Genomic DNA, 18,518 nt, shown 5'->3' on the forward strand with positions numbered 1-18,518 from the left:
ATACTTTTAGTAGCAGACGTACTTGATATTGTAGTTTAGTCCTACTCACCTAAACGGACACCGCTGCATAGTAGGCTGTGGCCACTAGACTATGGAGAGGATGTGGCACTCACTGGAGGGAGCTGGTAAACTCAGTTACCAACATATTTTAGTTAGTCTCCTTTTCTAATGTTCCATAAGGGGGCTTAATTTTATCTTGCACATTTGTAAAATACACTAGCATATATCTATATGCCAGTACAAAAGCCTTTGACTCCTTCTACAGACTCTGAACTGCCAACCTACACAGGGTCAAAGGTGGTCTCACTCAAGTCGCATCAGCATTGAGTGACGCGTACAATGGGGTAACCAGCAGAGATTTATTAAGATTAGATATTGCCACTCTAAACTGTATCTGTGTGCACATACAGACTACTCAAGAATCAGGGATAGGCGAGTAAAAACAGGGAGCAGAAGGATCCAGCAAGCCGTGGCCAGGGAGCAGGGGGATCCAGCAAGCCGAGGCCAGGGAGCAGGGGGATCCAGCAAGCCGAGGCCAGGGAGCAGGGGGAACCAGCAAGCCGCAGACAGGGGGAACCAGCAAGCCGTGGACAGGGAGCAGGGGGAACCAGCAAGCCGAGGCCAGGGAGCAGGGGGATCCAGCAAGCCGAGGCCAGGGAGCAGGGGGATCCAGCAAGCCGAGGCCAGGGAGCAGGGGGATCCAGCAAGCCGAGGCCAGGGAGCAGGGGGATCCAGCAAGCCGAGGCCAGGGAGCAGGGGGATCCAGCAAGCCGAGGCCAGGGAGCAGGGGGATCCAGCAAGCCGAGGCCAGGGAGCAGGGGGATCCAGCAAGCCGAGGCCAGGGAGCAGGGGGAACCAGCAAGCCGCAGACAGGGGGAGAAGGGGGAACCAGCAAGCCGTGGACAGGGAGCAGGGGGATCCAGCAAGCCGAGGCCAGGGAGCAGGGGGATCCAGCAAGCCGAGGCCAGGGAGCAGGGGGATCCAGCAAGCCGAGGCCAGGGAGCAGGGGGATCCAGCAAGCCGCGGACAGGGGGAGCAGGGGGAACCAGCAAGCCGTGGACAGGGAGCAGGGGGAACCAGCAAGCCGTGGACAGGGAGCAGGGGGAACCAGCAAGCCGTGGACAGGGAGCAGGGGGAACCAGCAAGCCACGGACAAGGAGCAGGGAGAGCCAGCAGCCGTGTACATGGAGCTTTTGCTGCAGCCACATGTTTTTGGTTTTTTTTTGCTCTATCAAAACGGCGCCACTGGCGGCAAATGAGCAGTAGCATCTATCTGCAAGCAATGTTCAATCTGCCCACCATTGGGCGGGGTTTGCGCAGATTAAGAGCATCACTTGACGATAGATACTACTGTGCATGCGCCACCTGCGCTGCCATTTTGTCGGAGAAAAAAAAAAAATTGGCTGCAGCAAAATGGCACCTGGGCTTGCGCAGTAGCATACAGTGGAGAAAAAAGTATTTAGTCAGCCACCAATTGTGCAAGTTTTCCCAGAAAAAAAGATGAGAGGCCTGTAATTGACATGATAGGTAGACCACAACTAAGAGTCAAAATGAGAAAACAAATGCAGAAAATCACCTTGTCTGATTTGGCAAGATTTATTTTGCAAATTATGGAGGAAAATAAGTATTTGGTCACCTAAAACATGCAAGATTTCTGGCTCTCACAGACCTGTAACTTCTCCTTTAAGAGGTTCCTCTGTCCTCCACTCATTACCTGTGGTAATGGCACCTGTTTGATCTTGTTATCAGTATAAAAGAGGGAGCCCCTTGCCTGACACTCCCACCTAGGTGGAACGCAGGCGCTGCTTCTAGGAACGCACCACCATATTGGTGACGTCGCTTCCTCTCACAGATAACACCGTCACACGCCGGACACGCCCACTTCCAGTCGGCGCAACACGGGCTCGTTCTGCCTCTCCTCCACCACATATAAAGCATGCAGCAGTGCACATGGCGTCAGACAAGCGGTAAGCTATCCTCTTGCATTTACTTTCATTTTCAAGCCGTTTTGTTGCTGGAAAATAAATTCACTTCCAAGTATAAGTTGAGTGCCAGGTTTTATTACATATCATTAAGGTGTTGGAACCTACCTGAGCACCACATGCTATATGCTGTGCACACGTTTATCTATTAAACTGAGGGATCAGTGACCTGTCATAAGCCCTTAAGGATGGATGTGAACAGAGCACCAAATAAAGACCCCCCCCCACACACACACACACACGCACGCACGCACGCACGCACACGCTGCCCTGAGGCACAAAAATCTCATTAATTGAAAATAAAGATTAAATAACAACCACAAGACTGATGTCATCACCCAGGTATCATTGTAATCAGTATAACGGCGCCAACCTGACAGTGTCTGTAGGTTACTGTGCACAATCCTGCTGACAAGTTCACTTTAAGTATAACTGTTACAGCGGCACTCTCCATTGTGAATGTCAATGGGCACACTGGGAGCATTATTACTTTCTAGGGGGCATTTGTACAGGGCATTAATATTTTCTAGGATGCAATTTTACTATCTAGAGCAGGCATGTCAAACTCAGGGTACCCCGAGGGCCACATGAGTAACAAGAGGTTGTTGCGAGGGCCGCACACAGCAGCTAATGTCACACATGAAAACAAGATATGAAGTATCTTTTTCTATTTTCTTTTTCTCATTGTTGGGGGCGCATTGGCCATTTTATAATCAGAGTTTTCTGTGAAGAAAATTATCTGTTTACAAACTTTGTAAACACTGGATTTCTCTAGCCTAAGCACACAGCTTGCCAAAATGCAGTCCCCAGATGCTGTCGTTAAATCCAAATGGAGCAGTTCTGGCGGTACATATAGTAACGACTCCCCCAGCTGGTTTTATACAGATGGAGCTGTTCCACTGGCCAATATAGTAATGATTCCCCCAAAAGGTTATGTACAGATGGTGCTGTAATACTGGTATCTATAGTAACAGCACCAATGGCAGGTTACATACAGATGGGGTTCCACCAGTTCATAGAGTAACAGCTCTCCATTTGCATCACAATTATTTATAATCTGAGTGCTCACCCCTCTCTTTAGTTTTTAGTGGTTACATACAGGAGGGCCACTCACTTGCTTGGACTTTGCCTGTGCGGCAGTGGGTCCCTTCTTCCTCAGCACGGTCACAGTATCCCAGTCACTCTCAGCCACGACTCTTCCTCCGCTCACAACAAAACTGACTTAGGACGTTGATCAGCAGCCACGCGAGCCGCAGATGTACAAAACTCACGATCAGCACTTCCGGGTCGTCATTCATTGGCCCATATCCCTGCATATGACCTGCTTACGTGATCAGCAGCCGACCAAAGTACACGCGTCATGGATTGACACGGAGCTAGTTGGTCGGCTGCTGATCACGTAAGCAGGTCATATGCAGGGATATGGGCCAATGAGCCGGAAGTGCTGATCGAGAAGTTTTGAGCATCTGCGGCCCGCACAAAAGTCTCAAACTTTGTGTTTAGAGACAAAGTTTGAGACTTTTGCGTGGGCCGCAGATATGCCTGTAAAGGGCCGCATGTTTGACATGCCTGATCTAGAGGGTACAAAGGCGGCATCTTTGTAAGAGGCACAGTGGTGGAAATAAGGGGTACGGAGAGGATCAGAAATAGGGAGACATATGGTAGCAGCGGCTCAGTATTGGGGTGACGGATGGATGAGGAGTTTGTGTAGGTTGGGGATAGATGGGGATGGTGCGGGAAATGTGAGAAGTCAAATGTGTCTTTATTGTAATCTCTGCAGATGAGTCCTGGCTGCAGAAGTTGTCATGTCAGTCTGGGGTGGATGACAAAGACAGGAAAATGAACGACTCCATAAGAAACAACATCAGCTGTAAGTCACCATCTATAATTCTACTGTAATCTCTTGGCTACGTATCTGCAAAACACAGTGAGAAAATGGTCATGTTTTACTTACATTACTGACATCTACATCCTGATTCATGAAGGGCCCACTTAGTAAAATGGCCATTGAAGAGGACAAATTAGCAGCTACTGTCGATGCATTCTTCATTAAAAAAAAAAAAAGAAAAAAAAAAAAAAAGAATTATATTAGCATTCATATTATGCATTTACATCGCAACAGGTAGTGCACAACCAGTTATAGAGCCTCAGTCACTGGTAGTCAATTTATGTTTAAATATATTACAATATTATTACTGCATTAATTCAGCCAGACCTTCAGTGATGGCTTGGACCAATTACTTGCAGCTGAACAGAAGTGAATGTAATGTCACATGACAAGCCAATCAGATTTTAGAGAATGTCACTAAATACAATATATAAATACAAATCATATAATATATATATATATATATATATATATATATATATATATATATATATATATATATATATATATATATATATATATATATATATATATATATATACACATACATATATATATATATACACACACACACACACACACATATATACATTATATATATATATATACACACACACACACACATACACACACATACATATACAGTATATATATTCTATGAGGGCAGAAGACCTAAACACCACTCATGAATGATCATCTTGGAGGTAGTTGCTCAAATAATATGCAGGAGAATTGCAGTTTAAACTATATTAATAACTTCTCATAGTGCGACTTAATTCATTCTCTTTCTACCATCTTCTAAAAAGAACTTTGTTTAGTCTTAGAACAATTACATGCATGTAACAAAAACAAGCAGCGCATCATTGTCATTTACACTATCCAGCACATAAAACTCCAGCAATGCAGAACAACTACTTTACACAGGAATTAAAAATACACAAGTTCTACAATTGCTCTTGGAAAACTAAATCTTTTTACAAAGATCAAGGGTCTTAGGGTACCGTCACACAGTCACACTTTGATCGCTACGACGGTACGATTCGTGACGTTCCAGCGATATCCATACGATATCGCAGTGTCTGACACGCAGCAGCGATCAGGGACCCTGCTGAGAATCGTACGTCGTAGCAGATCGTTTGGAACTTTCTTTCGTCGCTTGATCACCCGCTGACATCGCTGGATCGTTGTGTGTGACAGCGATCCAGCGATGTGTTCGCTTGTAACCAGGGTAAACATCGGGTAACTAAGCGCAGGGCCGCACTTAGTAACCCGATGTTTACCGTGGTTACCAGCGTAAAAGTAAAAAAAAACCAAACAGTACATACTTACATTCCGGTGTCTGTCCTCCGGCGTCTCAGCTTCTCTGCACTGTGAGCGCCGGCCAGCCAGAAAGCGAGCACAGCGGTGACGTCTGACGTCACCGCTCTGCTTTCCGGCCGCTGTGCTTACACAGTGCAGAGAAGCTGAGACGCCGGGGGACAGACACCGGAATGTGAGTATGTACTGTTTGTTTTTTCTACGTTGACGCTGGTAACCAGGGTAAACATCGGGTTACTAAGCGCGGCCCTGCGCTTAGTAACCCGATGTTTACCCTGGTTACCCGGGGACTTCGGCATCGCTCCAGCGCCGTGATTGCAACGTGTGACCGCAGTCTACGACGCTGGAGCGATAATCATACGATCGCTGCGACGTCACGGATCGTGCCGTCGTAGCGATCAAAATGGCACTGTGTGACGGTACCCTTACTTAGACAGAAACCATCAAACACTACCATCACAACCATGCACCACTCATGCATGCAACCAATCATGTCAGCCAAAAAACACAAACGAAACAAAAAAAATTCTTCAATTTCTTTTTCTGCAGCATGAATTTTGCATTGTTACCAATGTGACATAAGTAACATTTTACCTTGTTGCCATGTGTCAATATGATCACAATGAAAGTAGAACAATGTTATTTTTCCTTTTTTTGCTAGACAAGTGATTTCATTATAATTTTTTTTTTTAAATTCTACGATTTTACATACCGGTAATTAACCCCTTCATGACCTTGGGATTTTCCATTTTTCTGTGTTAGTTTTTCACTCCCCTCCTTTCCAGAGCCATAACTTTTTTATTTTTCCATCAATATGGCCATGTGAGAGCTTATTTTTTGCGGGAAGAGTTGAACTTTTGAACTACATCATTGGTTTTACCATGTCATGTACCAGAAAATGGGAAAAAAAAATTCCAAGTGTGGTGAAATTGCAAAAAAGTGCAATCCCATGCATGTTTTTGTTTGGCTATCTTGCTAGGTTCACTATATGCTAAAACTGACCTGCCATTATGATTCTCCAGGTCATTATTAGTTCATAGACACCAAACATGTCTAGGTTATTTTTTATCTAAGTGGTGAAAAAAAATTCCAAACTTTGCAAAAAAAACACCGGATTACGTACCGGTAATGCTCTTTTATAGAGCCACGACAGCACCCACTGAGAGAGGGGATCCGCCCCTTAGGAACAGGAAACCCTATGGAGAGAATAAAAGGGGCGGTCCCCCTCGCTCCTACAGTTGAGTTACAGAGAATGAGAGGAACCGCCCACCAGTATTAGTAGGCAATCCAATATCATCGTTTATCTTTAGTTAACATAAGTATAGCTAACTACAAGAACCATTCACCCTTATCAGTGCTCATATATAAAATTTACTTATTAGGGAGGGAAGTAAAGGGGTGCTGTCGTGGCTCTATAAAAGAGCATTACCGGTACGTAATCCGGTGTTTTCTCTTCGCCACGACAGCACCCACTGAGAGACTTACAGAGATAGTCATTTGGGAGGGATCACCGTGTTAAGAACTGATCTACCGAAACACAAGTTAGATGAGGAAGACAAGTCCAATCTATAGTGAGTATAGAAGGTAGTAGGAGAAGACCAAGTTGCGGCCTTACATATCAGTTTTATTGGAACCTCCGCACTCTCAGCCCAGGATGAAGACATCGCCCGGGTAGAGTGTGCTTTTACAGTCTCAGGCGGATTCTCCCCTTTTGCTGAATAGGCCAGACAAATTGCGTCCTGAATCCATCGAGACAACGTGTTCTTCGTGACACCAGAACCTTTCTTGTGGCCCTGGAAGGAAACAAAGAGAGACCTGCTCTTCCTCCAGGGGCTAGTTCTGTCTAGGTAAGCTATTACTGCTCTTTTTACATCTAAAGTATGGTACCTTTCCTCTTCCTGATTTGTGGGATTACTATAGAAGGAAGGAAGATCTCTTGGGATCTGTGAAACTTGGACCCTACTTTAGGTAAGTAAGAAGGGTCTGTTTTTAAGACAATCCTATCCTGGAAAAAAGACAGAAAGGGAGGATCTACCGATAATGCCTGAATATCGCCTACTCTTCTGGCTGATACTAAAGCAACAAGGAAAGTTGTTTTAAGAGTAACATATTTTATATGGGCTGAGTGTATAGGCTCGAATGGTCCTCCTGTTAGGGCCTCTAGAACTAGATTAAGATCCCATGGTGGTATGTGGGGAATCTGGATTGGTTCTGCTCGTTGGCATGCTGAGATGAACCGTGCTACCCATCTGTCTCCTGCAATATTGTGACTATACAGAGCTCCTAGAGCAGAAACCTGCACTTTTAGTGTACTGACCGATAAGCCTAAGTCACGTCCTTTCTGAAGAAATTCTAAAATTGCAGAAATAGGAATTTCTTCTGATAGAGCTGCAGGGTAGAAAGTTAGAAATTTTTTTTTTTTTTCCCATATTCTCACATATATGGTTGTTGTAGACCTCTTTCTACTGAGTAGAAGGGTATCAATCAATCTCTCTGAAAACCCCCTTAGTTTTAATAGTTGCCTTTCAAACACCAGGCTGTCAACCGTAAGCCCTTCACATGAGGGTGGTTGAAGGGACCCTGAGAGAGAAGGTCCTGAGTCTCTGGAAGGATCCATGGATCTGCAACCGACATGGCCCTGAGGCACAAAAACCATTGCCTCTTGGGCCAGAATGGTGCTATTAGGATTATGCTCGCTTTGTCTTCCCCTTATCTTCCTGATTACGGTCGGAAGGAGTATTAATGGAGGGAAGGCATAAGCTTGTCGGAATGTCCATGGAACTTGGAGAGCATCTAGGATATCTGGGTTGTCGGACAGGAACAATGAAGCGAACCTTTTGACCTGTCTGTTGCCTCTTGTTGCAAACAGGTCTATGTCGGGGGTGCCCCACTTCTTGGCTATCATCTTGAAGATATGCCGACTGAGTACCCACTCTTCTTGGTGGAGAGTGTGACGGCTGAGGAAATCTGCCTTCGAATTTGCCACTACTCTGACATGCAATGCCGACAAAGACCGGAGATGTATCTCGGCCATAGATAGGATCTCGTCTGTTATAGACATGAGAGCTCCTGATCTCGTTCCTCCTTGATGGTTTATATATGCAACGGATGTCATGTTGTCTGACAGTATCCTTGTGTGAGTTCCGTGTAACTGTGGAAGGAATTTCCATATGGCATGATAAACTGCTTTCAGCTCTCTTTCATTAGAGGACTCATTCGACTCACTAAGAGACCATTGGCCCTGAACTATCTGGTTTTCCAAATGTGCTCCCTAACCAGTAGGACTGGCGTCAGTAAAAATTATTTTTGAAGGTTTAATCACCCAGGGGACTCCACCGATCAGATGGTCTGGTTCTAACCAGCAGTGGAGATTCTAACACATTTAATGGGAGGCAGAGGCGACTACTCAAATGGCCTTGTAATTTTTCATCTTCCCGTAAAATTGTGTATTGTAACTGCCTAGTGTGGAATTGAGCCCATGCAACCGCCGGAATATATGATGTAAAGGAACCCAAAAGAGACATACCTTCTCTAAGGGAAATTACCGGGTTATTAATAACTGATTGTACTTTCTTTTTTATTTTTAACTGTTTGGATTCTGGGAGGAAGCATCGCTGACATTCAGAGTCTAGGATAAGACCCAGAAATGTCTGACGGGTTGTTGGAGATAATCTGGATTTTTCCCAGTTAATTAACCATCCCATTTCCTGTAGAGATGAGATTGTATCAGATAGGCGCTGTTCACATTGTGAGGGGGAGTTTCCTACCACCAGAAGGTCCTCTAAACATGGAACTATGAGGGTATCTTTTAATCTTTAAAAACAACATTACTTCCGACATTAGTTTAGTAAAGACTCTGGGAGCTATTGACAGTCCGAAGGGCCTTGCTGTGTATTGAAAATGACGCATTTGCCCCTTGATCATGATTGCTACACGCAGATATTGCTGGTGTTCAATATAAATTGGTAGATGGTAATGTGTATCTTTTAGGTCGAGGACTGCCATAAAGCACCCAGGGAATAGAAGTTTTACTGTGGACCTAATGGATTCCATCTTGAAGGTTTTTTTTTTTTTTTATTTATTTATTATAGTCCTATATGATCCGTCAGGCTTTGGGATAAAAAATAAAGGGGGGGAAAACCTTTTCCCCTCTGATGGAACGGAACTTCCACTAGTACTCTCTTGGATAGGAGATGAATTATTTCATGTTCCAAAAATTGTTGTTGGGCTTGAGACTTTAAAGAAGTCAATAGGAATGAGTCCGGAGGGACTTGGGCAAACTTTAATTTTAAGCCTGAAGTTATGCGGCTAGTCGCCCAGGAGTTAGATGTTACTGCACGCCATTGTGTGGCGAAAAAAGGACAATCTGCCACCTACTGGCAAATCTGCACTAGCGCAGTTTGTCTTCCATTTTAAATGGACGTTTCCCGAAAAAAGAGCCTCTTTATTTGTTATCTCTATTGGCCCAGCGGTTTTGGTTTTTTAAAATCCCTTCTTTTATGAAGGATGGGTCTTCGGAATGCTCTCCCTGGCAAGGAAGGCCACATAATTTGGTTTTTGTTTGGGCGTCTCCCTTCCAACCTTTTAGCCACAGGGCGCGACGGGCCGCGTTAGTGAGGCCTGCTGACTTGGCAGCCAACCTGATAGAGCCTGCAGATGAGTCCGCTAAAAATGCTGTAGCGCCTCTGATTAGGGGTAAAGAAGAGATCAGTTTTTCTCTAGACAGGCCCCTTTTAGACCTTCCTCCAGGTCATTAAGCCAGACTAACATGGACCTTGCCATACATGTAGCTGATATAGCCGGTTTGAATGCCCCAGTACATGATTCCCATGCCCGTTTTAACAAAGAGTCAGCTTAAAGATCTAGGGGGGCTTGTAAGGAACCAGAATCTTCCACAGGCAGTAAGGATTTTTTGGACGTAGATGCCACCGCTGCGTCTACCTTCGGGGTTTTAACCCACGCAGACATGTCCTCATCCTTAAAGGGATAACGCCTCTTTGATGACGATGGTAATCCTCTCTGCCCCTGACTCTCCCATTCCTTCTTAACCAGATCTTTCATTGGTGTTATTACGGGAAAGGTAGGCCTTTTCTTTTCTAACAATCCTGCGAACATTATATCTTGCGATGTCCTAAGGTCTTTACTTTTTTATACCCATGGTGTTACATACAGACCTGACAAGATTATCTATACTGTCTGTAGGAAAGCACATATCTTGCTCCCCTTCCGAGGAATTATATTCCAGGGACACATCCGTATCTTCCTTATCAGAAGAATGATCTGATCTTGGAGAATTACACTTTCTGCTCTTAGTTTCAGGAATACTTTCTGAACTACGGAACGCTCATAACTCGTCCCTGAACATCTGTCTGATGTCCTCGGATCTTACAGAGGCTTCCTCACGTAAGGTGCTCTCAATACAGGCAGAACACATTTTCTTTGTGTAATTATCCGGGAGGGGCTGGGTACATAAGGCACATTGTCTGTGCTTCGATTTTTCCGATCACTTTTTTGCCTAGGGTATATAGATAAGAGGGGCCATGATTGGCTTAATAGGGAAGGTACACACTCACCCCAGTGAAGCAGATGGTCAAGGTACCGGCCGTAGAGGAGGAGATGCAAGCGCAGGCTGAGATGAAGATCGGTCAGATCTCTTCTCTTTTGTGCTGTTTGAGGAGGATTTTCGTCCGCTGCTTGCGCTGCTGCGAGGGAAGTTAGCTGTGACCTCTGAAGGCACCGCTGAGTCCTGAGGTGGCGTCGCCATGCTTGGACGCCGAGGAATCAGAGCCGGCATCATTCAATGCTGGGCGCCGCCATCTTCTTCCTGTTGAACCCGGAAGTCCTCACCACTTCCGGGTCGCGGCCATCTTGGATCTTGCGTGCACTGCCCGGCGTCATCTCTCCTCTGCTCTCGCCCTGGACGCTTCCACATAACCTCCAGGGGAGCCAAATGGCAGTTACACACTCGCGCATATCGCTAGCAGTAGCGTCGCGCATCGAGCATGAATACCTGCCGCAGGCCCGCTGATGCGTTCTCCTGCCCGTGATCCATGCGACCTCCTGTCCTGGCCTCACAGAGCCTGCCAGCAGAGGGGGGAAACTGACACCAGGACCCCCGACGCTGCTTCCAGCACTGGAGCCCCTGCCGTCCTCACAGGTAAACCGCACAGGCGGCATCCAGGCTAGGTATCCTCTTCTCCATGGGTTCCCTTAGGAACAGGAAACCAACTGTGGGAGCGAGGGGGACCGCCCCTTTTATTCTCTCCATAGGGTTTCCTGTTCCTAAGGGGCGGATCCCCTCTCTCAGTGGGTGCTGTTGTGGCGAAGAGAAAAAATAGCATTTTCAGATACCCATAGCGTCTCCATTTTCCTGATTTGGGGTCGGGTGAGGGCTTATTTTTTGCGTGCCGAGCTGACATTATGAACTATACCACTATTGTGCAGATACGTTCTTTTGATCGCCTATTATTGCATTTTAATGAAATGTCGCGGCGACCAAAAAAACCGTAATTTTGGCGTTTCGAATATTTTTCTCGCTATGCCGTTTAGCGATCAGGTTAATGCTTTTTTATTTATTGATCGATCGGGCGATTCTGAACATGGCGATACCAAATATGTGTATATTTGATATTTTTATTGTTGTATTTGAATGGGGTGAAAGGGGGGTGATTTAAACTTTTATATATTTATTTATTTCATTTTTTTTTAAACTTTTTTTTTTTTTTTACTTTTGCCATGCTTCAATAGCCTCCATGGGAGACTAGAAGCTGGCATAGCCTGATCGGGTCTGCTACATAGCAGCAATCATCAGATCGCTCCTAAGTAGCTTAATTACAGGCTTGCTATGAGCGCCAACCACAGGGTGGCGCTCACAGCAAGCCGGCATCAGTAACCATAGAGGTCTCAAGGAGACCTCTGGTTACTATGCCGACGCATCGCTGGTCCCCGATCATGTGACTGGGGTCAGCGATGAGAGCATTTCCAGCCGCATGGCCGGAAGCGCTAGTTAAATGCCACTGTCAGCGTTTGACAGCAGTATTTAACTAGCGCGCACATGTCAGCTGTTGAAAACACCGCTGGAGCCCACATCAAAGCAGGGGGGGGATCTGAACTCGGATGTACTATCCCGTCCGAGATCAGAAAGGGGTTAAACCACTTCAAGGGGGACAAGTGGATTTATTTATTGTGCATATTTTTGTTTTCAATAAACTTTTTGGATGACTAATCCAAGAGGCCAGTTCCCGGTAGCTTCTCCCCACTTGGCTGCCCCTTTGACTGACATGTCTCTCCCAAACAAACACAGGGAGACACCCATCTGTCATTGGGAGTGGGGTTGGGAAAAGCTACCCGCCACTTGTTCGAGTCATCCTAGACAGATGGTCCTCCGTTGGCTTTTCAAAATATGTTGTCTTCAAAAAGCCACAGTGTTTCGGTGTAAAACATACATGACTGCAAAAACACAGGCAGTTTCAGATTCAAGGTGTCCATAGGACAGGCAGCATGAATCTCCTGCCAGGTTCCCTTTAATCATTTATTCAGTTCCATTAGGGGACTGCTCAGTGTAATTCCTTAATCACTGATATAATACTATGGTAAAACAGTGTAAATCCACTAGAGTGGATGTACATTTATGCATCTAGTATTACAAACACATGAGGTGTTTAAAAGCAATCCCTTAGTGCATGGCTGGGATAAGAAATAGAGATTGAGGTCAATCCGCTACTTTACAACACTATCCAATAAAATATCAATTAAAAAGTGTAAACATATTATAACAAATATATTTAGTTAGGTTCATAAATATTTGGACAGTAACAAGTTTTGGCATTTTAGCTGTTTACCAAAACATATTTCAAGATACAGTTATATAATCAATATGGGCATAAAGTGCAGACTCTCCGCTTTAATTTTATTCACATCCCAAATGGAGCTGATTCCTGGTGTGGCATTTGCATTTGGAAGCTGTTGATGTGAACCCACATCACGTATTTAAAGGAGCTTTCAATGGGAGATAAAAATACCTTCCTTAGGCTTAAACAAATCCATCAGAGAAATATTAGGACTGGCCAAATAAACAGTTTGGTACATTGTGAAAAAACAAAATAAGCCCATTGGTGAGCTTGGGAACTTGGAAAAGACCTGGATGTCCATTGATGATAATGGTGGATAATCACAGAATCCTTCCTATGGTGAAGAAAAAACATCCACCCAAGTGAAGAACACTCTCCAGGAAGAAGGTGCTTCAGTATCTAAGTCTATCATAGAGAGAAGACTTCATGAGAGCAAATACAGAGGGTCACCACAAGGTGCAAACAATTAGTTTGGCTTAAAAATACAAACGGCCAGATTAGACTTTGTAAAAAAATTAAAAAAAAGCCAGCCCAGTTCTGGAAAAGCATTCTTCGTACAGATGAAACCAAGATCAGCCTGTACCGGAATGATGGGAAGAAGTGTGGAGAAGGCTTGGAATGGCTCATTATCCAAAAGCACACCACATCCTCTGTAAATGTGGTGGAGGCACTGTGGTGGCATGGGGGTGCATGGCTTCCAATATCACTGGGTCACTAGTGTTTATTGGTGATGTAATTGACGACAGAAGTATTGCATGAATTCTGAAGAGTACAAGGCTATTCTTTCTGCTCAGATTCATCCAAATACAGCAAGGGTGATTGGATGGCGCTTCGCAGTACAGATTGACAAAGACCCAAAATACTGTGAAAGCGACCCAGGAGTTTAAAGCAAAGTAGTGAAATATTCTGCGAAGGCCGAAGCAAGCACCAAATCTCAACCCCATAAAGCATGTATTTCACATGCTTAACCCCTTAATGACCACCAATACGTCTTTTAACTGACCTGAGATATAAGAGAATAGCCTCCCCATACAGGTGACAATCCCGCAGCTGTCGGCTGTACACTATAGCTGACAACTTCCGGCATCAGCCACGATCAGTGTTTGCACCGTCCAAATCTGTTTAACCCCTTAGATGCTGCTTTCAATAGTGACTACATCATTATAAATGGTTAACAGACTGTGGGGGCTTCCTCCTAATCCCAATTGGTGCCCTCAGATCATGATTTTGTGGTCCTGATGTTTGCGATTGGCAATTCATGACCAAATAGCGGCCTTAGAGTCTGACGGCTGTTGAAACCTGTTCAGAAGTTAGAGACATTTAGGTGGTAAAAATGCACATTTTCATTTCTGTCATGTCACTTTTGCATTAATTCCTGAAAAGCAACTGAAGGGTTAATAAACTACCCGACAGCCATTTTCAATATGTCAGGGGGTGCCGTTTTTAAAATGGTATCACTTTTGGGGGTTTCCAAATATATGAGACCCCTAAGGCTACGTTCACATTTGCGTTGTGCGCCGCAGCGTCGGCGCCGCAGCGCACAACGCAAACAAAAACGCAGCAAAACGCATGCACAACGCTGCGTTTTGCGCCGCATGCGTCCTTTTTTTAATTGATTTTGGACGCAGCAAAAATGCAACTTGCTGCGTCCTCTGCGCCCGGACGCGGGCGCCGCAGCGACGCAAAACGCAAGTGCGACGCATGTCCATGCGCCCCCATGTTAAATATAGGGGCGCATGACGCATGCGGCGCCGCTGCGGCGCCCGCCGCTAATGTGAACGTAGCCTAAAGTCACTTCAAACATGGCTACGTCCCTAAAAAAATAAATTTTGTAAATTTCCTTGAAAAAATTAAAAATTACGGCTACATTTTTAAACTTCCTAAAATGCTAACAAAATAAAAGAACATTTTACAAATGGTGCTGATGTAAAGCAGACATGTGGGAAATGTTATTTATTAATGTTTTCCTGTGGTATGACTATCTGGATTAAAGGGATAATCATTTAAAGTTTGAAAATTGCTAATTTTTTAACATTTTTCTTAAATTTCTGATATTTTTTATAAATAAACACAAAGCATATCGACCTAAATTTACCATTATCATAAAGTATAATGTGTCCCGAAAAAAACAATATCAAAATCACTGGGATTTGTTGAAGCGTTCCAGAGTTATTACCACAAAGTGACACTGGTCAGATTTCAAAAATGTGGCTCCGTCACTAAGGGGTTAAAGGGAATCGGTCACCTCATATTTCGTATATAAACTGCGGTCACCGCCATCAGGGGCTTATCTACAGCATTCTGTAATGCTGTAGATAAGCCCCCTATGTGACCTGAAAGATAAGAAAAACAAGTTAGATTATACTCACCCAGGGGCGGTCCCAGTTCGGTCCGATGGGCATCGCGGTCCGGGTCCAGCGCCTCCTATCTTCATACGGCGACATACTCTTCTTTGCTTCCTGCCGCGGCACAGGCGTACTTTGTCTTTCCTGTTGAGGGCAGCATAAAGTACTTCAGTGCGCAGGCGCCGGGCCTCTCGGACCTTTCCCGGCGCCTGCGCACTGCAGTACTTTGCTCTGCCCTCAACAGAGCAGACAAAGTACGCCTGCGCCGGAGCTGCAGAAGGAAGCAAAGAAGAGGATGTCGCCGTATGAAGATGGGAGGTGCTGGACCCGGACCAGGACGCCCATCGGAACGCACCGCAGCAGGACCACCCCTGGGTGAGTATAATATAACCTGTTTTTCTTATCTTTCAGGATACATCGGGGGCTTATCTACAGCATTACAGAATGCTGTAGATAAGCCCCTGATGGCGGTGACCGCAGTTTATATACGAAATATGAGGTGACAGATTCCCTTTAAGACAAAGGCAGAAAGACCCACAAGCAGTAAACAAGTGAAGTCAGCTGCAGTAAAGGACTGGTAAGCATCACAAAGGAGGAAACCCAGCGTTTCGCAATGTCCATGGCTTCCAGACTTCAGGCAGTCATTGCCTGCAAAGGATTCTCTACAAAGCATTATAAATTAACATTTTATTTATGGTAAAGTTTATTTATCCAAATACTTTTGAGCCCCTGTAATGAAGTGGCTTTGTAGAAAAACTGTTGGAATTCCTAAACACGTTACATGATATTTTTGCCCAACCCAATTAATTGTACCTGAAAGTCTACACTTCAATTACAGGTTTAATTTTAAATAGAAATCAATGGCACGCAGAGCTCAAATCACGAAGACTCGGTATTGTCCAAATATTTCTGCACCCAACTTTAGATTACACACACTTTACAATACATCCATTACAAAAATCTGGAATGACTTCATATTTCCTGAAATAAAGTCTACATAAAGGACTCATACCTCAGCAGTCTCTTCGTCATCCAAGGCTAAACATTCAGTGAACCCATCAAAGTGTTCTTTGTCCTCATCTACACATGTTGCGACGGTATCTATAGGTGAACCCAAGGCATGTAGTTCGTGGTCGTACTCTGTACACAGATCATCCTGCAGATGTAAAACATGATCAGCTTTTATTTATGTATTAGGATCAAAATGTACCACATCAGACAATAAAGACCTAGTAGGACTTTTAACATAGCACAATCATTAGATGTTGTCATCTAACACCATCACATGCCCTCACAGTAAAGCCAGTCACATGGGGTAGGCGTAAGCATTCCAGACAGTGTAAAAATGACATTTTGTTCCACCCAAGAATGTTAACGCAAAAATAAATGGTTTGTTTATAAACTGTTGCAATTTCACTCACCTTGCCCCCAAATGTTGGAGATAATTGTATGTCAGCTGCCGCTCCTTGGAGAAGCAGCATAGAATATGGTTTACCTGGATTCTTAATTGTCCCACTTTCCTAAATATTGGAGAAAAGGCAAAAATACAGTCTGTGACAAATATAAAAGTGAAGGAACTACAAGTTATCAATAGAAAAAAAATGTTAATTGTCTTTACACTAGAACACTTTTATAGGGGTCTCCGAGAATATAAGTACTTTTCCTAAGCAACCAACTGTGTAATAGAACAAGGTACAATCTCAGATCCTGCTAAAATTGTCAATATTGCACAAGAATGAATAGTGGTACAAGAGGCAAGGCAAAACAATTGGCACATTCACCCCCTTGCATGGTAGAATCTCTTTATGCAGCCTCTGTGGAGTAAAAGACATCCCGTACTTACATTTTCCTTGTTACTAGGATAGTTGCGACTTCCAGATGTTGTCTTAAAACTTGGTGTGCTGCAGAGAAGCCTTGGCTAATTGTGAAGAGAAATGAATGATTGATTTAATCAGTCCATGTGAGATCACACCCACTATAGTGAGGAATGCAAATACTACACATGGATAATGTAAGGGGAATGCATCATCAGAAAGCTACCTATTGTATAAAAATCAGGCTTTAGGGGGCATAGCCTAGACATGGCACACAGAGGACACAAACAGGTCTCTCTTGAGACCGTGTTCCTGAGGGAATTATAAGAAATGTATGTACAGCCTCCCACACGCACTCCGTTATGGGAAAGAAAGACAAGAGATCAGAGATGAATCAGAGGTCCTCCGTAAGCAAGTCTGGTATGCAACGATTATCAGAGGGCTCCTCTTCCTGTGCAGTAACTGGTGCCATTATTGCCTCACCTCAGTGTGGAACAAGAAGCAGTCGAACCTCATGATGCCAGACATTTGAAGTCTGCAAGTACTGCACTAACTTCTCTTCTGTTAATGATGGCCTCACAAGAGAAGAGAGCTGAAGGCTATGTGCACACGATGCGGATTTAGTGCGGATCCGCAGCAGATTTTTCCACGCAGAAACGCTGCAGATCCGCACTGTGATTTACAGTACAATGTAAATCAATGGCTAAAAAAAAAAAAAAAACTGTGCTGATGGTGCGGAAAAATCAGTGTGGAAATGCTGCGGATTTAAAAGAAGTGCATGTCACTTCTTTTGTGCGGATCTGCAGCGTTTCTGCAGCGTTTCTGTACCCTTCCATTATAGAAATCCGCAGTGGGAAAAACCGCAGAAAATCCGCATAAAAACTGCAGCAAATCCGCAGCTGCGGATACTGCCAGGAGATGCGGATTTTGTGCAGAAAATTCTGCACCCCATTCCCTACGTGTGCACATAGCCGAAGTGTTTTATCATAGGCATAAACAACCTGTACATTTTCTTTCTTCAGGAAACCCACTTTAGAGGTGACCATATACCACAGTTTAATAACAGATATTATTCATCTTGGCCCCAAAGTATACATTTTCTTTTGATGTCTACGGGGCAGAGTATAGGTAATACACAAATCACTGCCGCATACTATTACAGAAACACTTAAGGTACCGTCACACTCAGCAACTTTGCAAAGAGAACGACAACAATCCGTGACGTTGCAGCGTCCTGGATAGCGATCTCGTTGTGTTTGACACGCAGCAGCGATCTGGATCCCGCTGTGCCATCGCTGGTCGGAGCTAGAAGTCCAGAAATT

At 44.5% G+C, this 18,518-nt stretch overlaps 1 protein-coding gene across 3 annotated transcripts in view; it reads right to left on the reverse strand.

The window, feature by feature from the left end:
• Window positions 1–18,518, reverse strand: part of CDC25C (cell division cycle 25C) — an 83,825-nt gene that overhangs the window by 23,638 nt on the left and 41,669 nt on the right. For all 3 annotated transcript variants that reach the window (XM_077265548.1, XM_077265546.1, XM_077265547.1), the window contains 4 exons: window positions 17,226–17,300; window positions 16,804–16,902; window positions 16,395–16,538; window positions 3,937–4,026 (listed from right to left, as the gene is read on the reverse strand). In XM_077265548.1, the coding sequence (XP_077121663.1) occupies window positions 3,937–4,026; window positions 16,395–16,538; window positions 16,804–16,902; window positions 17,226–17,300 (408 nt within the window). The remainder of the gene's footprint in view (window positions 1–3,936; window positions 4,027–16,394; window positions 16,539–16,803; window positions 16,903–17,225; window positions 17,301–18,518) is intronic.

This window comes from Ranitomeya variabilis, chromosome 5 (genome assembly GCF_051348905.1).
Source record: "Ranitomeya variabilis isolate aRanVar5 chromosome 5, aRanVar5.hap1, whole genome shotgun sequence".
NCBI lineage: Eukaryota > Metazoa > Chordata > Amphibia > Anura > Dendrobatidae > Ranitomeya > Ranitomeya variabilis.